The sequence below is a fragment of the Filicampus tigris genome, chromosome 1, assembly GCF_054856515.1.
Source record: "Filicampus tigris isolate MCC_2025a chromosome 1, RoL_Ftig_1.0, whole genome shotgun sequence".
NCBI classification, from domain to species: Eukaryota; Metazoa; Chordata; class Actinopteri; order Syngnathiformes; family Syngnathidae; genus Filicampus; species Filicampus tigris.
In genome coordinates this window covers 10,770,172-10,791,203 of record NC_141217.1, presented here as the reverse complement: position 1 = coordinate 10,791,203, position 21,032 = coordinate 10,770,172, and the positions used below count along the sequence as shown (strand labels likewise).

Below are 21,032 nucleotides of genomic sequence, written 5' to 3'. Positions count from 1 at the left end.
ACTCTCACCCCTCCTGCAAGTTGCTAATGGTACGCTCCGTTGCCAAGGTGCTCGTGGAAGCCAGTTCACTTCGCTTCACTTTAGCACGTCTGTCGTCAATCGTTTGCTAAACTTAGTTGTCTCTGAAAGGTGAGTAGGGGATTTCACAGCTAGTACGACACAGCTCTAAGTGTTGTGTTTCTTTTCCGAGTGTTCTCTTAGCACGGCGGTCACCAGTCTGACTACAGAGAGGAGAGTCTGACTAGCGTTAGCTGGGTTAGCGTTAGCTCCGCATTCAAACTTTGGAACTCGCATTGCCATTTTGCAAGCACTTAACTCACCACCGAACAAAGGAATGTGATGTTTTCAAATATGCTTTCGGGGCTAAATCACATCTTGGTTTCGCCTGCGTGGGCAAAAGGAATGCAAGTGGTGTGTTAGTTTGCAGGGGAAAAAAAAGGGGGGGGGGCAGGGGGTGGCACTCTCCTCCTCGTCTGACATTTGAAAGTTGATCTGAAAATTTAAGAAAATAAACCCCATACTCGTTGCAAGAAGACGTGGATAATGACTGGTGAGGACTTTCAGTACCTGATGACATGTCTTGTGTCTATATAAATCCTTACTTAAGCATTTCAGTAGATTGTCAATCCTAATCTCAATGTGCTTTTGTGGGATTTGCATTGTACCAAGTACTCTTTAACAAGCATCACTGATTTTTAGACTCCTTATTACTACATAAATGTTGTGTTTCATATACTCTGCAGCAACGATGGGGCGGAAGAGGAATTTTGAAGATAACTTTGGCACATGACATCCAATTGACTTGCGAGGACAAATCATCATCTAGAATCTTGCTCTTTTTCCCCTCCAACCATCCATTCCTGCCCAATGCTGCTCCATACAACCTAATGTGTCACCATGGACCAAGAAGAGGTAAACATTTCAACTGTTGATGTGCCTGCTTTTAACAACCTTCTCCGGTTTGCTTCTGTCACTCATATGACCTGCTGTTGTAATGCAATGACTGATTCATCTTTTGCGACACTAATTGCATCTCCTTACTACTTTTACTAATATCAGCACCCGAATGACCATTTAATTAAATCTTGTGTTCTCGGTTACTCTACTGGTAGTTATCTTTTGGCTGCTCTTGTTAACGTTATCGTGTCATTTGGTTCCTTCGTGCAGTAATATAGAGTCATTTGTGTAGTGTTTAAGTACAACAAGCCCCTGAGACCTGATACACAACCTGTGACAATATGCTGCATGTCACGGGCCACTCCTGGGGCCGCATGAGGGGCCAGCTCGAGTTACACGGCCTGTGAAGTACAGTATTGAGTTCAGCGACAGGTGTTTAGTGTTGGCACGCCATTCTAAAGTTGTAGTCATCACCTATGTACTCCCCGAAGCCAGCATCGGCTCCCCACAAGACTGACAGCCTTGATGTTGAACACTTTTTTCCAAGATGTGCTGTTCATACAGTGCAATATCTCCCCACTATTTGTGAAGAGTAGGGACCAAATCCTGTCGTGAATAGCAAAAAAAAAACATGAGTAATTTATACTGACACCCTGCAAAAACTGTTTATGGTCAGTGTCTGTTTATGATTTGTTTATGATTTATGGCCAGTGCTTACATTCACACCCCAAGTCCGCACGGGCGGGCCCCAGGGCGCATTGCCCACCCTCCATGTTACGTGTGCCAAAAATTGACATTTTTTTTGTAATTACATTTTTATTTGATCTCACTAGCTATTTTTTGAAGAAATACCAGTGTTGAGTTGTTTATCAAAAAATAGAAAGAAACAATTTGTGATTTTGTTTGACTGAGTAAAATCTAATCTGCAACAGCCTATCATGCTAAAAGTAAATTCGAATCATGTGACATATTTTACTGTTTTACTTGCAGTGGTGTGAAAAAGTGATTCTGAATCTTGATTTCTTATTTTTTTTGCATGTTTGTCGCTCTTAAAAGATTCCCATCACAAACACATTTAAATATTAGTCAAAGACAACACAAGTACTAAATGCAGTTTTTAAATTATTTTTCATTTTAATTTTTTTAATTAAGTGAGGGGAAAAAAACCTACATGGCCTTGTGTGAAAAAGTGATTGCCCCATAAACCTAGTAACAGGTTGCTGCTAAGCAGCAACAACTGAAATCAAGTGTTTATTTATTTATTTATTCACTTACTTATATTCTATTACAGGCAAATGAGTCTTTCACATCTCCGTGGAAATAATTTGGCCCACTCTTGCTTGCAGAATTGCTTTAATTCAGCAACACTGGAGGGTTTTTGAGCATTAGCAGCCTTTTAATGGTTATGCCGCAGCATTTTGATCAGATTAAATTCTGGACTTTGACCAAGCCACTCCAAAACCTTCATTTTTTAATGAAAAAAAAAATATATTTTTTTAGCCTTTTAGAAGTTGACTTGGTGATGTTTTTTCGATCATTGCTATGATGCAACCCCAAATGTGCTTCATCTTGATGTCACAAACTGATGGCCCAACATTCTCCCTCAGGATTTTCTGCATTCCACCATTTATGGTTCCATCAATTACAGCAAGTTATCCAGGTCCTGAATTAGTGAAGCAGCCCCAGACCATCATACTACCACCACACCATGTTTGACTGTTGGTATGATGTTTTTTTTCTGAAATGCTGTGTACATTTTCACCAGAAGTAACGAGATGCATACCTTCCCAAAAAGTTCAACTTTCGTTTTGTTAGTCCATAGAATATTCTCCCCAATGTCTTGGCAAGATATGTTTTGTAAAAGTAAGACAAGCTTTTATGTTCTTTTTGTTCAGCACTGTTTTTTGTCTTGGAACTCTGCCATGGATGTCATTTTTGCCCAGTCTCTTCCTCATTGTTGAGTTATGAACACTGACCTTAAAACTGAGTTGAGGGAGGCCAGAAGTTCCTTTGTGACGCCCTGGATGAGTTGTCACTGTACTCTTGGGGTAATTTCCGTAGGCTGGCCACTCCTGGGAAGGTTTACCACCGTTCCATGCTTTCTTAATTTGTGGATGATGATGGCTCTCACTGAGATTTGCTGGAGTCCTAAAGCTTTAGGAATGCCTTTTTTTTTCCAGACTGATACTTGTTAGTTACTTCATTTCTCAGCTGTTCTTGAATTTTTGGGGATTATGGCATTTTGTTTCATCTTTGTTGAGATGTTATGGCCGACTTCATTTTTTCCAGACACGTTCTATTTAGGTGATTTCTTGACTCAGCTGGTCTGGAGGTAGTCAGGCTTAGGTGTGGTCAGTGAAAATGAACTGAAAATTTTGAAAATAGCCACAGTAAATTCATAACTTGACAAGTGGGACACATACTTTTTCACACAGGGGCAGGTAGCTTTGAATATTTTTTCCCTTAATAAAACAAATCTCCATTTAAAATCTGCATACTGTATTATATTTACTGAGGTTTCTTTTGTCTGTCCTTTACATTTGTTTGATGGTCTTAAACATAAATTTGGAGAAACTATGCAAAAAAATACAAATTTAGAAGGGGGCAAATACTTTTTCATGGCACAGTACCTGATTGTGACTTCAGTGCGACAGAGTGTTAGAGCCTGGTAAAACTGGAGCTAGCATGTATTTGACTGACCATTCCTTTATTTTTGTAAGATATATCCATTTGGAGGTGTTTAATCATGTTCGTTTGCACAGTATAATCCGATTGCAAGTGTTGCTTTGAGGCAGCTGGCCATTTTACAAAATTTTGCTTCACTTTTGTTTGGCAAACACACTCCACAGCACACTTTGTCCATTTGAAGACTTCTTCACTGGTTCTGTCTGTGTATATTCAATCGACCCACGTGGTCCTGGCCCGTCCCACGCCGGCGACAGCCAATCGGCGTCGAGAACGTAATCTTCATGTCACACTCAGGTGCCGCACGAGCAGACACGCCGCCAAACAAAGAAAAAATATCAAACAAAAACAACTGACACACACACTCGCACAGCATTGTCATCAGTGAAATAAAAAGAATATAAATAAATAAATATGTTGATTTATCGCCCAGCCCTATGTGTATGTGTTTGACTTAACAACCCATAAAATAGCAATTGTCAATCAATAACGAGACTTGTCATATGTTAGCTTGAGTTTTTCAATAGCCAGTTGCCAGTCCAAAAACAAGCACACAAAAATGCAAGTTATTTCTTCTGCTAACAACCCGGGCTAAACCTCCCTAACATACAGATGCCTAGAATTCTTAATCGAGATGGAGCACTTCAGCGCAATTACGACTTTACAATTACACAGGGCTTTGAGTGGCATTTCTTTTTGTATCTTAGGGCGTTAAAGAAAGAGCACAATAAATGCGATTAGGTGAGTTTTTCAGTGTGTAGTTGAAAATGGATGAATTGGTAAATAACAAACCGCCATCAAGCATTATATATTAAGTCAACGTGAAAAATCGGCTTTGTCCTGTGCCCTCAGGTGCATACGGAGCTGGACCGGATATCTGCACGACTCCAGCAGGATGGTTTGCCTCCAGGGGCCAGTACGGAGGAGCGCCAGCACCACCTTTGGCAGCGACTCCTCGACACTGAAGCGCACCTGCAGCTGTCCGCTCAGGAGCTGCGCACTTTGCGCTCCCAGCAGGCCAACGAGATGAAGGAGGTGAGACATTGTTCCTGTCATGTTCCTACTCTGTCTATAATCAATTCAGATTGGTTACATTTTGTTTCTGTAGTACAATTTTGACGTTTAATTCCACTTTTTTGTTGTTGTCCAATGGAAAGTATGTACTGGTAACTTATTAAAAGATTTATTTTTTTTTCAAATCACAAATACACAAACATTCATTTTTACAAATTATGTACGTGCGATTGTGTTCCTCACTCTTTTTTGATCATGTGTTCAGAAATGCACTTTGCACATGTTAATGTACATTCATGTTTGTCAATTTTACCAACCTCTTCCAGAGGTTGAAGTGCAAATCTACCGGAAGCAGTAGGTACTGGTGAGGTAGATCAGACTCATCGCTGACTGGACCACGAGAGGGACAGTCCTCTCGTCCAATCAGCAGCGAGTCTGACCTCCCTTACTAGTACAGACCTCTTCCAGTTGGAAAATGTTGTTTTGTTTAATTATTTGGTCTGCTTTCCTTGAGAACTTTTGTACCTTTTGAAATGGGTTATTTTATTTGTTAGGTGGACAGCTACGTAGCGCATATCCGCGGCCTCCTGCAGCAGCGCGAGTGCGTAACTGCTGACTATGAAAGAGACAATGAACAACTGCGACAAGAGCTCCGCCACATCAGACAGCAACAAGGTGAGACCTTTGCAACTTTGCTGCACACCACATTCATTCAAAGGACATACACTACTTACAAAAAAATGTGAGGGTGACATTTTAGGATGGACTTGAAATGCACTTTTACAGGTGAACTGAATTTGACCTTCACTAAACCGGTGTCCAACTGTTCATTGTTTTAGTATTTTACACAACTTGCTGTCTTCTAGCAATGAGCTGAATGGTGCAATTTGGAACACATTTCAAATTTCACTCAAATTTTTCATGAATAGTCTACAAATTATACCTGTTCTTCCGTGAGTCTTATTTTCCCGTCCTGTTTTCCAAAACGTGTCTTCTAGAGATTCAGAGCAAGGAGCTGGCAGAGATGTTGGCGCAGGAAGACCTCGGAGAGATGGGCTTGAGCAGCCCCAGTGAGCAGGTGGCTTACCTCCTGGTGGAGAGGGCAACACTCCTGGAGAGGCTAGACACTACTGAGAGAAGGCTGGAGAGGCAGAGCTTGCCTGGCAATGCAAGGGATGTCCAGATACAGGTGAAGAGCACACTACTTACGAGTTCTGCTAATGGCCTCTATATATTTAGTGACTTCTGTTACACCGTTGTCAGGCATTAAAATGTCATTGTTGCAGAATAGAAGCACCATTTAGAATACAGTTAAATCAAGTAATGGAGCCTTGACGACCAAAGATAAGAAATGATGTCACCATTTCATTGGAGTCCCCTTAAGCACCCAATCAGATTGGAGCAATTTTTGCATGAAATCTTAACATTTCTATGATGTGAGATTATGTATAACCAGCATTTCTATTCCAAAATTAAATTTGCATTTCTGTATCTCTCTGGAGTTAAACATTCAATTGAAATCCAGTTACTTGTTCATCTCTCTTAAGTGGGCATGTCATGGTGATGGTCAAAGTAAACATCTTTTGACCAATGAGTTGAGGTGCAACCACCACATGAATGTAGCACTGACTTCTGGGACCCATTCTAATCTGAGTAGTTTTTTTGTTTTTTTTTAACTTCATATTTTACAATATTCTGTTGTCATGAGGCTCTCCAACTGTATTTCTCAGCATTCAAACACAATTTAGATCTGCAATATTCAGTTTATCTCTTTAATTTGAAATGGGTATATCAATCATCGGGTTAAAGCACACGTCTTTTGATCAGTGTGTACAGGTACAGCCACCTCATAAATTTGAGCGGACTTCTTCTGCGTTCTGCTGGTCAAAGACACCAGCGTCAAGCCCCGCTCGACCTTCTTTTGTCCTCTTCTAATCGTATTGTTTGGTGTGCTGCTGTACACGCTGGTCTTTGCTCTCAGCAGGGTTCATCCCAGACTCCATGGAAGAAGCTGTTTGGGCTGCGCAGGTCTGCTCAGAACAAAAACAATATTACCCCTGTAGGTTCCCTCTCAAGACTAACTAACTCAACTAACATACGCCATGATTTAAAACAACCACGTGAACAGAAGTTTCTGTGGCTTATTTCACTGTGGCATTGCTTGTTACTACTCGTACCTGCATGACCACAGCAATGGTTTTGTCACTAACACGTCCTTGTGCTGGAAACTGATGGGCTTGCAGGGGCACGTCGCAATTGCCAGCATGAGAATCATTTGTTGTTGCACTTGTGCAGGTGAATTGTAATAGAACATGTTGTCTGATAGCCCTCACTACTTTGCAGACGGGCGGCGATGATGAACTCAACTCAATCCTCAAAACGCATGTCTCTGACAAGTTACCCACTTTGTCTACTCCCAATCCCCCTGTCTAATCCACCTGTCATTAATGCCTATTTTGTCCGACAACAGGCGCACAGTGAGGAGCTGTCACGCGAGCAAAGTGAACGCCGGCGCCTCGAGCGTGATTTGGAGGAGGCGTCGAGCAGGCTGGAGATGGCTCATCACGAAATCCGAAGGCTCAACAATGAACTAGATGTGGCCAAAAGCAACAGCCTAGACCCCTGCGGTGTGTTACTCTAATGATACTAAATACCAGAGTTGGGCATTTTACTGAAAAGTCAGTTTATTGCCTACAGCCGGGGTACCCTTCCGCTGTCCGTTTATCGGCCCAAATAGTAATCGCCTATAGGCTGGTCCGACTATTGTTTGAAACGGGATTCCGTTACTGTTTCCAACTACCAACTTCTAAAAAAACAAAACAAAAAAAACGAAAGTAGAGAAGCCGAGCATTGCATCGATACCACGTGGGAGGCGCGGGTTACGTGATGTGACAATAAGGAAATACAAACACGCTTGAACGCACGTTGCTGTTCCACGTCTCTTCTTGCACAAACAACTGCCGCAATGATTCACGTGACCAACGCATTGTGCTGTTGGCGACAGGGCTGCAACACATGCCACGCACCCATCAGGAATTGTTGCTGCTCTCATCGGTCCATTATGTTGCGATGACATACAGTTTCCCACACGGAGGAGAGAATGCAGAACGCAGCTCATTGCAAAGCTGCTGCAAAGCAAAACTAGTTCGGCAGCGTTGTGTGTGTAAAGAATCGTATAGTCATCTCGGTCCCTTTATGGTTGTAGCAGGCACGATATGCATTGTTGTCGCTGTCTTTTTGAAGCGACGCCCCCAACTTGTTTCAAAACAATTTGTGTCCACGAGTATATTCAGACGCTAGCACATCAAGGTGGGGTCCATGCACTTTTATTGGTGTTCCCTACTTCCGGAAATACGCCATAGCAAACCTGCAGTGTATAGTGGTTTGCTGTTATGCTTTTATTTTGAAGGCCGGGAAGAAAGGGAAGTGAGGAAAATAAGTAACTTGACTGCGACTTCTGGCCGTCTGTTGGACCCAAATAATTATACAATTTTTTTTGGGGTCGGGGGGCGGAATAGGGCGGGGACCGACAATGTTTATGAATATGGCCGGATGGTCGCGGCCTGAAGGGTACCCAAGTCAAGGGTGGAGGGTCGTGGCCGGACCGGCAAAAAATGGTCAAGTGCCCAGCTCTGCTAAGTACTCTTTCGTATGGATTGCAGGTCAACATGTGGGGCTTGTCCAATTGCTGTTTAGCACATTTACTTTCTCCGGGCTGCTTCTACTTACGGTTTTGTCTCTAAAGTCATCTGCAAGGAAATGAAGTGTTTGCACCTCACAAAATAAACTGTTTTTAATCTCAGGGTCTGAGCTTCACGAAACACTCCAAGAATTAGACATTCTGAAGAAAGAAGTGGACAAACTAAAACAGTGCGGTGAGATTGTGGACATTTTGTGATTGACATGTAGTTACGGCGGCAAGATAAGCATTTATTTATACTTCAGTATCTTTGTCATTGATATGGTGCTCAATTTGTTTATACTGTACAGTTGTATTTAATGTCAACGTTATAAAATTGCAAACTTTTTTTATTTTTTATTTTTTTTAGAATTATGAATGTTACCAAAGTAATATGCCATCATCAGTCTAACTAATATGAATACGATGTCGGTCGATGCCAGAAAAAAATCCAGGACTGGTAGCGCAAAAGATAAATTTTCAATCCGAACTTCAAATTTAGAGTAGAACTGCTGCTCCTCTACATTGAGAAGGTGATGTAATTTTTCCAGATATGCTGAAGCTGCAGCGTGCCAAAGAGCAAAGTGACAGACTCGATGCTGACAACCGAAGTCTGAGGGAGATGCTGTGCTCTTTAGAGTCTGACAAGAAAAATCTTCTTGAGCAGGTTAGAGTTACTGTATAAGTCTATTTAATTTGAGACTATAGTATGCGGTTGTGTTTGTCCAGTTGGAAACAAGACACAAAGACCAAGATGCTTCCCTGAAAGAGGACGGGAGGCAAGACAACAGTTGCGGTGAACTACATAACATGTCTGACTTTTCAACTAAAGAGTCTGATCCGACTCACAAACGGTAAACATGTAGTCTTTAACAACGGTCTCTCGATCAATACCCTTATACTGACTCCTCCTATTCTGTCAGCTGTCATGCAGTGATTGAGGACAGACTAGTTCAGGTGAGAGAGTTGGAGCGTCAACTCCAAAGGCTACGCAAGGAGCAGGAAGATCTGGAGGAGAGGAATGAGGAGTTGGAGGCTCTGCTTGGCGAGGCCCAGAATGCCAGCAAGGAGGAGAGGCTTCGCCATGACGGAGAACTGGAGGGACTACACCGACGGGTAAAATGATCAGCATTAAAGCGTCCTTGAAAAATACTGTGGGATTGATAATTCATATTTTGGCAGAATAGTGGAAGGTAGGCAGTTTGTTTGCCAGACATCCAAGTAATGGAAGGTTTTTTTTTTTTTCTAAAGAGAGTTTAAGGTTGGCATTTAGGGCCATCTCCTTGAAGGATTAGTAATAGATGTGAACTGATCATGCAGATCAAAAACCTTGAGGGAGAGCTGAAGAAGCAAGAAACTCAAGAAAAGCTGTTAAAGAATGGTGAAGATGTCAAAACAGCAGAGTCCTTCTTGCAGCTGGTAAGAAACCCTTAGCTCAATCACTGCCAGACATTCTCACACCCTCTTTTGACCTAAAGTTTGAAAAAAATTTAAAATATAACTAGGTTCCTGGGATTGAATGGCAGGACGGTGAAAAGACAAATAAATTCGTCTCTGGCAGTGAATGAGTTAATGTCTGTGTGATAACAGTTATTATAAGAGCCATCTCTCTATAATGTAAAATACACGAGAATGAGTCTCATTGAGGTATTTGATTATACTTCCCTTTTTGCTTAAAACATACATTAAAGTATCTGAAACCTTAAGAACATTTTTTGTAATGACAGGACTTTTTCAATTAATGTTTACACATTTAGGACTTGTAACAACTGTCATTTTTATGCTCATATTTTACAATTGCATGGACACAGAATGCTGTTGTCATGAGGGAATTTACAGTATATTTTGTTGTTCTTTTGTCCAGGTAACTTTTGCAAAAAGTGTCAGGTATCATTTCCTAAAAAAATGCTGCAAAGTGTCCAAAAATACCCCACCCTGGTTACCTAAACAAAATCCTGGATCCAAGTCCAAAATTGAGCAGGGTCTTCCTCGGCCCCATTGCCCCGCAGTTCAATGGAGGGACAGCAAGATATGAATAGAAAGTGAACTGGCTTGTAATTGAAAGCAGCACCAAACCAATAATGTCCATTTTCCCCTCTCGCCTAAGTTATGGAAACTGTCCATGGTTTTAATCAAAACATGACTCTGAATCATCCTTCATGTGACATTGTAATGTAGAAAGGTTAATAGAGTAATAAAACAAAAGCAAATGCGTCATGCTCCTTTGTCTCTGTATATCAAGCACCTGCGGGACAGTAGCCCAGAGAGAATAGCTTTGCTGGAAGCTCGTCTGACTGAGGAGAAGGACTGGAGGAAACAACTAGAGCTTGACCTCAGTGCTGCTCAGACCGCCTTAAAAAAAGACAAGGAGGTATTATACTGCACAATACACGGCTTCGTTGTATGCATTTGCATTTTCTCACTGTGTAAAAATTTAAACTGAAACAACGCTTTTCCTGATTCCAACCAAGGCTTTGCAGATCGGTGAGCGAGAGCTGAAGAAGCTAAGACTTGAGGTCAACAGTCTCACGACTGACTGCCAACAAGGGAAAACCCTCATCAAGGGTCTCAACCAAGTCAAGGGGGAAAAGGCAGTTCTGGAGGAGAAGGTTTGCCAGATGTTGTCTTTACACAGAAGAGTTGTCTTAGTATTGCTCTTTTTACAATGAACTACAGTAGATCATCATTTCAGGAGGTTGGTTGCGACCTGTTTTGCAGAGCTGGGCATCGTCCCTCGGCCCCCGAGTTCCCATACTATATATTTAGTCGACCCACGTGGTCCGGTCCGAGTCAGCCAAACGGCGTTGAGAGTGGACTTAACAGATACCTCACACGCAGGCGCCGCACTCCTGACACGCGGTTGAGTAAGGAAAAAATAAAATATAAGAGTGTTGTGTACCTTGCGGTCCCACAGACGCAATGACATGCTTTGCAATGATATTCTTTTCATTTTACCGATCACCATGCTGTGCGTGTATGTGTGTCAGTTGTTTTTGTTTTCATATTTATTCTCCGTATGGCGGCGTGTCTACTCGTGCGGCGTCTGCGTGTGACGTGAAAATTACATTCTCAATGCCGATTGGCTGTCCCAGACAAGGGATGGGCCGGGACCACGTGGTCGATTTTAAATGCGCAGGACGGGAACTCGGCGATGGAGAGACGATGCACAGCTCTGCTGTTTTCTGGCTCTTCCTGCAATTTAATTTTATATACTAACACGCAGGACTGAGATATAATTGCATGCTAAAATTCACATACTAATTTATGATTGAGTACAGACAGGGGTCTCCTAAAACCAAAGCATGTGCATTGAATATTAAAAAAAATAATAATAATAATAATCCATTACCATGTGTCTCAGTTAGCCCAGATGGAGCGAGCTCACCGTCGTCTCCAGAGTGAGTTGGAGCGTCACAAAGACAGTAATGCCACCCAAAAGAACCTGCGGGAGAACAGAATACAGGTGGACCAGCTGCAGGAGCAGGCTGACCTGCTGACCAAAGAACTCATCAGCCTTCAGACAGAACACAACACACTCAGGTTGGTGGAATTTGACGTATGGCCCAGAAATTCTGAAAGGAGAGAAATGACGGGCCGATGACAGCAAAGCTTTCTTTTTTGGCTGACGTGTATTGGCTTGTCCAGAGATGAGATGGCCTCTGAGCGGCGGCAGGCCGTTGAGCTGCAGGCCAAACTGAGCGACAGCCTCCAGATGAAGCTGGTGGTTGAAGGGGAAAGAGAGAAACTAGAGCTTGAGATACAACACCTCAAAGAGCAGCTCCAGCAGCAGCAGGGACAACATTGTGTAGCTAATGAAGCACTTAGCAGGAACCTGAAGTCACTTCAATTAGAGTCAGGTTTTGGTCCAGTGGAGAATACCAACAACAAATGTTTGGATCAGGTAAGTGCACTGAACTTCATCTGGGAAAGCGATTTAGATTCACAAAAAAAAAATCATCTTGTATTAGTTATTTTGATGCAGTAGCTGTCATGAAAGCTTCATATCAGATCATAAACAGATCCCTGATGTGACTTCGTTAACACGTTCTTTATTTATTTATTCATTCATTTATTTATTTGTTTATTTTTAAATCATGAGGGCTTCCATTTTATCTTTAATAAAATCTGGCTAATAATTGAGCGTTTGTATGATTTTCATCCCTAGTATCCCTGTCTCTCCATTTTCTCTTTAGTCCCTGAGCATAGTCTTGAGTCAGAGGGCAGAAGAGGTTAAACATTTGAAGCAGGACCTGCAGAGAGTACAGAGCCTTTTCACCTCCGCAGAACGAGAACTGCGCTATGAAAAGGAGCAGAACATGGATCTGAAGAGGCACAACACCCTGCTGGACAATGAAAAACTCAGGGTGTTTTTTTTTTTTTTTTTTGTATTCGTTGGACAGCTATTCCTCAAGGCCTGGTACACACATAAGGATTGTTCAAATTTTAAACGATTTTTTTAAATGTGTGAATGACGTCACACATAACGATTAAAAAAAACAAATAGGCAATGAACAGTTTGGTCGTTTTGTGTGTGGTCTGCTCCAACTCTCTCAAAAAAAGATCACCACAAACCTAAAGATTTCTGCTCCAACACCGGTGTAGAATGCTGCCCTCCGAGGCAGAGCTCTCACGTGATCACACGTGATCTCACAAACACAAAGACAAGCAGGCACTTCCAGGTACGCGCCGATGGCCGCTGAGTGTTTCCAAAGAGGACCGTGGGAGCATGGAAAAACGGCAATGATTTTTTTTAAGATTGTCGTTCCGACTCGTTTTGGGCCAAATTATCGGGACTAATCAACTCTTAAAACACATCTGAGAAAGGGATAATATGATAGGCCAAACTTATAAGATCGTTGTGCTCCTGACATCCTTGGTCAGGAAGGGTTCAAATCGGGGCAAAAACAGCCCAATTGTCTTTTGAGTGTACCCGGCCTTAAACTATCAAGGGAGGAGGAATGAGTGACACATACAAGGAAATGTTGCTAATAATAAAATTGCCTCCTTTAGCTTTCTGCAGAGCTGAACCAGGCGCAGACCAAGTTGGCCCAAGTTGAGCAGAGTCTTCACACTCATATGGCTGTTTCAGAACGTCAGCAACAAAGAATCAAAGAGTTGGAGCTGGAGCTGGCACGCAGCTCGGCCAACCGCAGCGTCGCCAACAGTCTGCAGGAGGAGTTGCAGGCCGAGAGGGCGAGGGTCATTGCTGCTGACAAAAAGGTCATTGCGGGGGGAGCTCAAGTATTGCACTCTGATCCCATTGGATTGCTACATTTTGCTTTAAAGCAAATGAAAGCGATTGTCCTGATGCTCACCCTTACACTCTGTTGTTGTCCACAGTTTTTCATTTAGGTTTTTTTAATGCTAGTAGTAATGTTATTCTTCAAAGAATATTCTCATTTACTTTTGATGACACATGATTAGAAGAAAAAAAAAAATCTGTGCTGTATTTTTGAAAAACGTCACATCCTTATTGATATGCTTCAATCTTTCCATTAAATCATAACCACTTTGAAAGACATGGACAATGCTGGATCAGAAGCTGTAATGGATTTGGATCTGATCCAACATATTTGGCACCAATTTGCATCCATCCATCTACTAATTTTTCTACAGTGCTTATCCTAATTAAGGTCATGGGTCAGCTGGGCCTGGTACACCCTGCACTGGTTGCCAGACAAGTGAAGGGCACATGTAGACAAACAAGAATTCACACCAATGAACAATTTTGAACTTTAATGAATGTTGTTTTTTTTTTAAATGTGGGAGGATGCCAGAGTATCTGGAGAAAACCCACGACACAAGCATGTTGAGAACATGGAAATACCACAGAGGAAGCCCAGTGCCAAGATTTCAAACCCAAACTTCAGAACTGTGAGGCAGACGAGCAAACCACTATGGCACCCCACCCGTGCTGCCTAGCACCAATTTTACAGAGAAAGATGCTGTGATTGCTTTCATCAGATCATCTTATTTGGTGTGCATATCTACAGTTATATTGCATTTTAGTTTAAATCTGGGTCCTTTTGACTACTCAGAAACTTTTGTGGTTGCGTTTCACTCAATTGATTTTTGCCAACGTCTGCGCTCTTTTAAAAGATGATTTTCACAGGTTATCGGCAAACAAACTCTTTCTGTCTGGTGGTGTTGCTTCTGCGAGTAGCGCCGCTTTGTTATCGGTTGCATTTGATTGTGACGGCAGGTGGTGGAGCTGCAGCAACAGCTCAAGACCACTCAACACCAGCTGCGTGTGGAAGAGGCTCGGTCCAGCGAAAGCAGCCGCCTGGAACGGGACAGCAGAGATCTATCCGACACTTTGTCCTCCTTGAAAGCCCAGCAGCAGGAGGACCACATCAAAAGGTCCTAACAAAGTGCAGAAATGCCAACGCGGTGTCCTGTTTTAACCTGTCCCGTATCACTATGGCCTAGCTGCCGTCATCGTCCATCTGTCTTTTTCAGGAAGCTCTTAGAACAGCGTGAGGAGGAGCTCCAGCACCAGGTACGTTCCTTGAGGTTGAAGGAGGCCTCGCTCACCAGAACCAATGCTGAGCTCAGCCACCGAGCACAACAGAGGGAGGCAGAACTTAATAAGGCCCGGGAGGAGGTACAGAATGTCTTCATTGTATGCTGATACCATCAAATCACATTTCATACTCCTTGTAATGGTCGGTGAGCCCTTTAAAGAACTGTGCTTGAAAAAGGTGACCTACAATTTCAAGAAAAATACGGCCCAAATGTCAAACGGTTTCACCATGAATGTGTACAAAAATGGGAGAGACTAAACTGGATAAAGTCGCTTGATATCAGCCTCCACTCTCTTGACTGAGAGTCCACCGTCATTTGATTGATTTGCACTCTCCTATTCTGATAACATTTCACAAGGTGCTAGTTGTTCAAAAAATGTCATTTGGATCAAAATGATCCTAATTTGGGAATTACATTTTTTGCTATCCAAGATCAGTGATGCAAAAAAGTTTTGGGACCACTGCCTTTCGCTGGCGTCGGACCATAACCTCATTAAGTCACATTTTGGTGAATTTCATATTTTTTCAAAAATCGACACTATTGGTCAATCCACATGCGTGCGTGCTACTTTTACACATTATCGACCAACCTAAAATGTTGAAAATGGTTTGCTCGCTTTCACGATGCAATGCTTGCTGTTTTGGGGGTCTCCTAAAAAGTGACTATTTCGGTTGTGCAAAGTTTTGGCCCCACACCAGCGATATACAATACACGTGTGCATATAAGATAATACTTAAATATGATTTTAATTGATTTGTTCCTTGAAGCATTAATATAAATTTGTGCAATTGCAATGCCTCAATTATGTGTTATGGTGGTGATTTAGATGCATATCGTCGAAAATACTGTAATACGGAGCCATTGACTTACTTTCCTATAGTATTAATGGGTATGTTATGCTGCGTTATGTTAACGTTTCATATTTATATTTATCTGAAACCGTTCAATCGAGGCTTTTTGAATGTAATACACGAAATACTATTTCATTTAAAATCATGAGGATCTTTTAACCTGCATTGTTTATCACATTTGTAGTTTTCATTCATTATTAATATTATTATTTATTCATATTTTTCCATCAGTTTTTTTGTTTTAATTCCATGCTGGGATCCGGGATGCATCTTTAATTCTATTGCACTGTACACTGTACACCCCAGTGTGTCTCCTTCGAAAGAGTAACATTTTTTTTTTTTTTTGGGGCCACTTCAGACTGATAGCAGGCTTGTTTTTCAGATAAGAGATGACCAAGCATCTTGTCGCAGACTGAAGGATGACCTAGCGGCCAGTCAGCTAGATTGTGACAGAATGCAGGGAGAGCTCAAGCAGGTTTTCCTGCAACTGAATACATATGTCAGGTGAGACCAAAATGTTGTTCTTACGTGGAATGCGTTTTCAGCATGCACTTTGTCTGAGCCAAATAAGATCGTGCTATGAGTCACAGGTTGAACTGAAATGTGAGATGGGGGGGAAATGCCTCGTGTTAATGGCTTCATTGCCACTCCAACTAGGAAGTACAATGAAAAACAGAGTAGACACAAGACCAAACTACATCAGGCCAAGCAGGTCTTTGTCCAAGCCACTGCACAGCGGGACAACACCATCCAGAAACTGGAGAACGACTTATCCCTGGCCGCCAGTCTCTTGAACAAGGTCAGCAATTATGCCACCACCTTGTGCGACCAACTCCGATGCATGTCCTCATTTAAAAGTGCGTCACGAATTGCCTGAGATTTGACAAATGCCCTGGAACCTACAGGAAAAGGAGAGCATCCATAATGTGATGGAGGAAAATGAGAAGCTTCTGGAGGAGAGGAGGAAGCTGCTGCTGAAGATAAGCGAAGCGGAGGAAGTGGGCAGCAACGGCATCAGGGCGGCCTCCGCTGTCCAACACAGGTGTCAGTCGGACTTGCCTTCCAGCAACATATTGACCATCCTTACTATTGATAAGGACTTTGCTTCCCTTAAAGGGAAACAGTCAACTAGGTGAGAGTAGTAGTAGTCGATAAACACACACTGAATGAATAGTGTGTGTCTCTCCAAGGGTCATCGTCTTGGAAGCAGAAAACGGGCGACTGCAGGATCAAACTCTGAGGCTGTCCAATCAGGTCAGTTCCTTGGAGCGCGCCTTGAGGAACGCCCAGTCCTTCAACAGCAATGAGGTAACACACGCTTGTGTGCGCCCGCACACAGACACACGACTAAGTGTTGCAGCCCAACCCCCGTTTGATGAATTGAAATCAAAATCATGTCTCAGTACTTTTCAGTGTGTCCCTCTTGTGCTCAGAGTTTTAACACATTCATGATGTCGATTGAACAGAATTCCAAGAAAGTACTCTGTGACAGCATCATGCAAACATCCAACGTAAGGTATGAGTGAAAAACGAGAGGGATCGTTATTGTGCTTGGCACATTTCGATCACCCGATACATTCTGCCATGTCTCACATTTGTGTTCACTAGCCTCACGTCCGGTTCCTGTGACCCTTGGGAGTTATTGGACGCCATCTCCCGCACCAAATTTGAGCATGCGTTGGACGGCACACGAGCATCTGTCTCCACGCAGCAGCCATCAGAACAAGGCTACCTGAACCTTGTCTCCCCACTGTTTCCTCCTGACACTACTCTGGTTAGTCCAAATAGCAGTGATGACGCATGACAGGCACAAGAACTTGATGACGGAAAGACAAAGGGTAAAGTAGAAGTGGAATCAAAAGACTGGTGATGATAATAATAACAGCATAGCAACAGAAGACTTCCACTGTAGTTTTTGAGAAGGGGGTATTAAGATGACAGATTCTTATTATTCTGATGTAAATAGAACAAGATAGGACAAAGTATGTCAGGCCAGTGAATGTTGAAAGGATATCTGACTGAGATTTAAAACAGCACTTTATCAAGCATTTCAGTATGTTTACATTTAGGAAAATGTAGCCGTTGGATGCGAATAATTTGCATTTTAACCGTTTTTCTCTCCCCTAAACCACAATTTGTACTTCTGTGTTATTTTGCCAATGTTTTTACATTTAGTCATAGTGTTGCGGCCACTTTTGCCCGTTTAGTTATCTATGCCATAGTATGAACCAAGCAGCCACAACATTCTGACGATTACCCAATATAATGGTAGCCATTACAAGAGCTGTGTCAAATATTCTGCCTTTGCAAAGTGCTGGCGTCAGGCCGAAACTTCCAATGTCACAATTTAGTGAATTTCGTATTTTTTCACAAATTAGTCAGTCCATATGTGTGGCTGTTATTTTTACAAAGTATTGACCAATCTAAAGTGTTAAACATGGCTGGCTTTTGTTGATGATGCAATGTTAATGGTTGAACAAACACGTTGTTTTGGGGGTCACTTGAAAACTGAATTGAATTGGAGGTACGAGGACTCTTCCTGATGCTCGCGAAAGGGGGATGAGGGGGTGGTGGTCATGGACAGTGTTACTTTAATGCCCAAACTCTGGTAATTAATGCACAATTACCCTAATTAAGAAATTAAGAGCAGAACGCCAGAATTTTTGATATAATGAGTGATAGTATACTTTGAGTAAACAATTTCAAACCGTGACGAGGTTGATGATTAATTGATGTAAATGAAAACAGCAGAGCTGGGCATTTTACTCACCTTCTGCCTACAGCCGGGATAACCTTCCGCTGTCCATTTTTCTGCCATTTTGTCCGGCCGGACCAAATAGTAATCGCCTAAAGGCCGGTCCGACTAGCATTTTAAACCGGCGTCCGTTAGTGTTCCCGACGACAAACGTTGACGAACTACCACTAGACTGAGGGGGGGCGGCACTCCAGTTCCCCTCACGCGATAAAAAAAATGGTGTGATCAAGTTGGGGTCATTTCCTATTGAAGTCAGAGCAACAAATCCCATTCATTTGCAGTCTTTGTCAATGCTGTTGCAGAAAGTATGTCCTGTTTGACCAGAAGCTTCGGATAAATGAGGTTAGAAGTCAATTTTATCTTTGGCGGGCATTGTCCAGCACACATTCAGATTATTCTTAATTAATTCAACGATATGTTCAGAATGTTTCATGCAGCTCTTTATTGTACCAGTGGTCATAATATTGTGGCTGGTTGGCAAATAGTACCAGGTTTCTCTCCACTGCTGTTGCCACTCCAGTATTGATGATACGAAGATCGTTTTAAACGTCAGAAGAGTGAAGGCTGCTTCTTTCCTCTATTTTGACTCTACAAGCATGATTTGTTCATTCACAGGAGATTTTGCAAGAATGTTATTACACTAAGAGGGCGCTTTATGTACCATCACATCACTATTTGCATTATATGCTTTGTACAAACGGTAGTTTTTTTTGTCTTAAATGTGCCAAAATGACAAAGTGTGACTTTGTCTTGCTGCTCTGTGACGAGGTTGATAAATAGCCGTGTGCATGAAACGCAAAAGAACCTTGACTTTTTTTATAAACTATTTTCATAAATAAAGAACACCACACAAATTCGCTTGTGCATCTTGTTCTGCATGTACACTCAATTTCAGACAAAACAGGCGAACTGCTCTGAATTTATAACAGTCTCTTTATTAATAAACAAGGGCAAGATACAAAGATTTTTTTTTTTTTAAGTTTGAACTTTGCTAACCCATGGGTTAACTTTTCAGTCTTGGTTGTGCATATTTAGTTGTCTAGAAACTGTATATGAAGCCACAATGCAAGACAGGAAAAGGTTTAATAAATCTACTCAATATTTTTCCATAGAGAACTCAGGTTAAACAGTTATTATACAGATTACAGCTCCATGCAGGAGGGAACAAGAAAAAAAAAAGTTTGCATGACTGAATACTGCAGAACACAATACAGAATAATGGAGATGGGATGAAAAACAGTTAAGGCTTACATGTAAAATATAAAAGATTAATAACATACAAAGGTAATAGTTTTTTTTCCCCTCTCCAAACAAAACACATTTATTAAACCTTTAAAAAATAGATATTATGAGTAAGATGTTATACAGTACAGCAATATGAACATTCTGCCCGTTTTCTCGAAAGAGAGAGTTAAGTTGAAGAGGCAGGGTTTGTTGTTGGTGTAAATGTCAAAAGTTGCCAAGGCCAGTGACTTGAGTCTTGCACTTGGACTTTTTTGTTTACTGTTCATTTTTGTACACCGTTTAGTTCATGGTTCCTTCTCGGACGTGATGCCTCGCCGTGGCACCTTTGCACTAGTGCCCCGAAGGATACAGCGTATCCCATTAAGTACCATCAAGTGGTTTAGAAGTACAACGGAAACAAAACCAAGAATACTGTGTGCAGTCAAAATAATACTATGCGAGAGAGAACATAAAAGAGGAAGGCGTCATGAATCCTGGCATGTACAATACATTTTAGGTAGTGTTCACCACACCTCACTTTTCCCATTTTGTTACCCTACTGCAAAAATGCCAAATAATACCCAACCCCCAAAAATACTCTGCACAAAACACATAACATTTTTTGTATTTTTTTTTTTTTTTTAGTTTAATTCAGCATTTATTAAAACAAAATCAAATGAATGTTCACAGGTATATACAGCCTTTGCCATGAAGAGGGGTCACATACTGTAAGTGGTGTGCATGCACACTTAAAATTAAAAATTCCCACTCCGGTTCAAGTCTTGTCATTGCACATTTGTGCACCAAGCATTTTGGAGGGGGGGGGGGGGGGGGGGGAACTTGAGAGAAGATGCAAAGAGGAATGGGTGAAAGTGCCCATACATAGGTGTGCCAAGCTTGGGGTGGCATCATGTTCAGAAAGACTTGAGGCTGTATCTGCTCCCAAAGGTGTGTCAACAATGTATTGAGCAAAGGCTGTGAATACTTGTCTGGTTTCGTCTGCAAACGTCTCCAAAAGCTTTGTGTTATCATTATGTGCACAGTTGGGCTTTCCGCCTAGCCGACGGATCGGTCCGTTTATCCGCCTAAGGACGCCCATGTTGCCGGTGATAAACGATCAATGGGAAACTTAAAAAAAAAATAAAGTAAAAAAATAAATAAATCCCTAACCCATAAGCAGAAGTGTATTTTCGTCCGTCTATGTAATCGTCTATTGGTGATTGTTACGTTTGATACAGGTAGGTTTGCTGCTTGATTAGTGTATTTTACAGCTGGCATGATTTTGGTCAGTTAACGGGTCCTAATATGTGACATTTTTTTTTTTTTTGTATATTATCCCAAAACATAATTTCCACAATATACATAACATACATAGTTTAAGTCAAGTGCTATTTTTAGCCCG

At 41.9% G+C, this 21,032-nt stretch overlaps 1 protein-coding gene across 3 annotated transcripts; it reads left to right on the top strand.

Annotated features, from left to right (window-relative positions):
* On the top strand, window positions 1-19,260 carry ccdc30 (coiled-coil domain containing 30). 3 transcript variants are annotated; one of them, XM_086051976.1, is made up of 26 exons: window positions 1-129; window positions 744-912; window positions 4,435-4,617; window positions 5,151-5,271; window positions 5,595-5,785; window positions 6,581-6,655; window positions 7,067-7,223; window positions 8,400-8,471; window positions 8,827-8,942; window positions 9,005-9,129; window positions 9,199-9,391; window positions 9,596-9,694; window positions 10,518-10,646; window positions 10,747-10,884; window positions 11,637-11,815; window positions 11,921-12,176; window positions 12,469-12,639; window positions 13,286-13,495; window positions 14,478-14,635; window positions 14,735-14,879; window positions 16,034-16,155; window positions 16,309-16,450; window positions 16,557-16,693; window positions 16,842-16,959; window positions 17,118-17,167; window positions 17,260-19,260. In XM_086051976.1, exons 2-26 carry the CDS (start codon window positions 898-900, stop codon window positions 17,453-17,455), a joined length of 3,498 nt encoding a protein of 1,165 aa, XP_085908102.1. In that variant the 5' UTR covers window positions 1-129; window positions 744-897; the 3' UTR covers window positions 17,456-19,260. The 3 variants fall into 3 exon arrangements, with proteins under 3 accessions (XP_085908102.1, XP_085908110.1, XP_085908118.1); XM_086051984.1 differs by lacking the exon at window positions 6,581-6,655 and having other exon boundaries at window positions 8,984-9,129; XM_086051992.1 differs by lacking the exon at window positions 9,596-9,694.
* The last annotated feature ends 1,772 nt before the right edge of the window (window positions 19,261-21,032 follow it).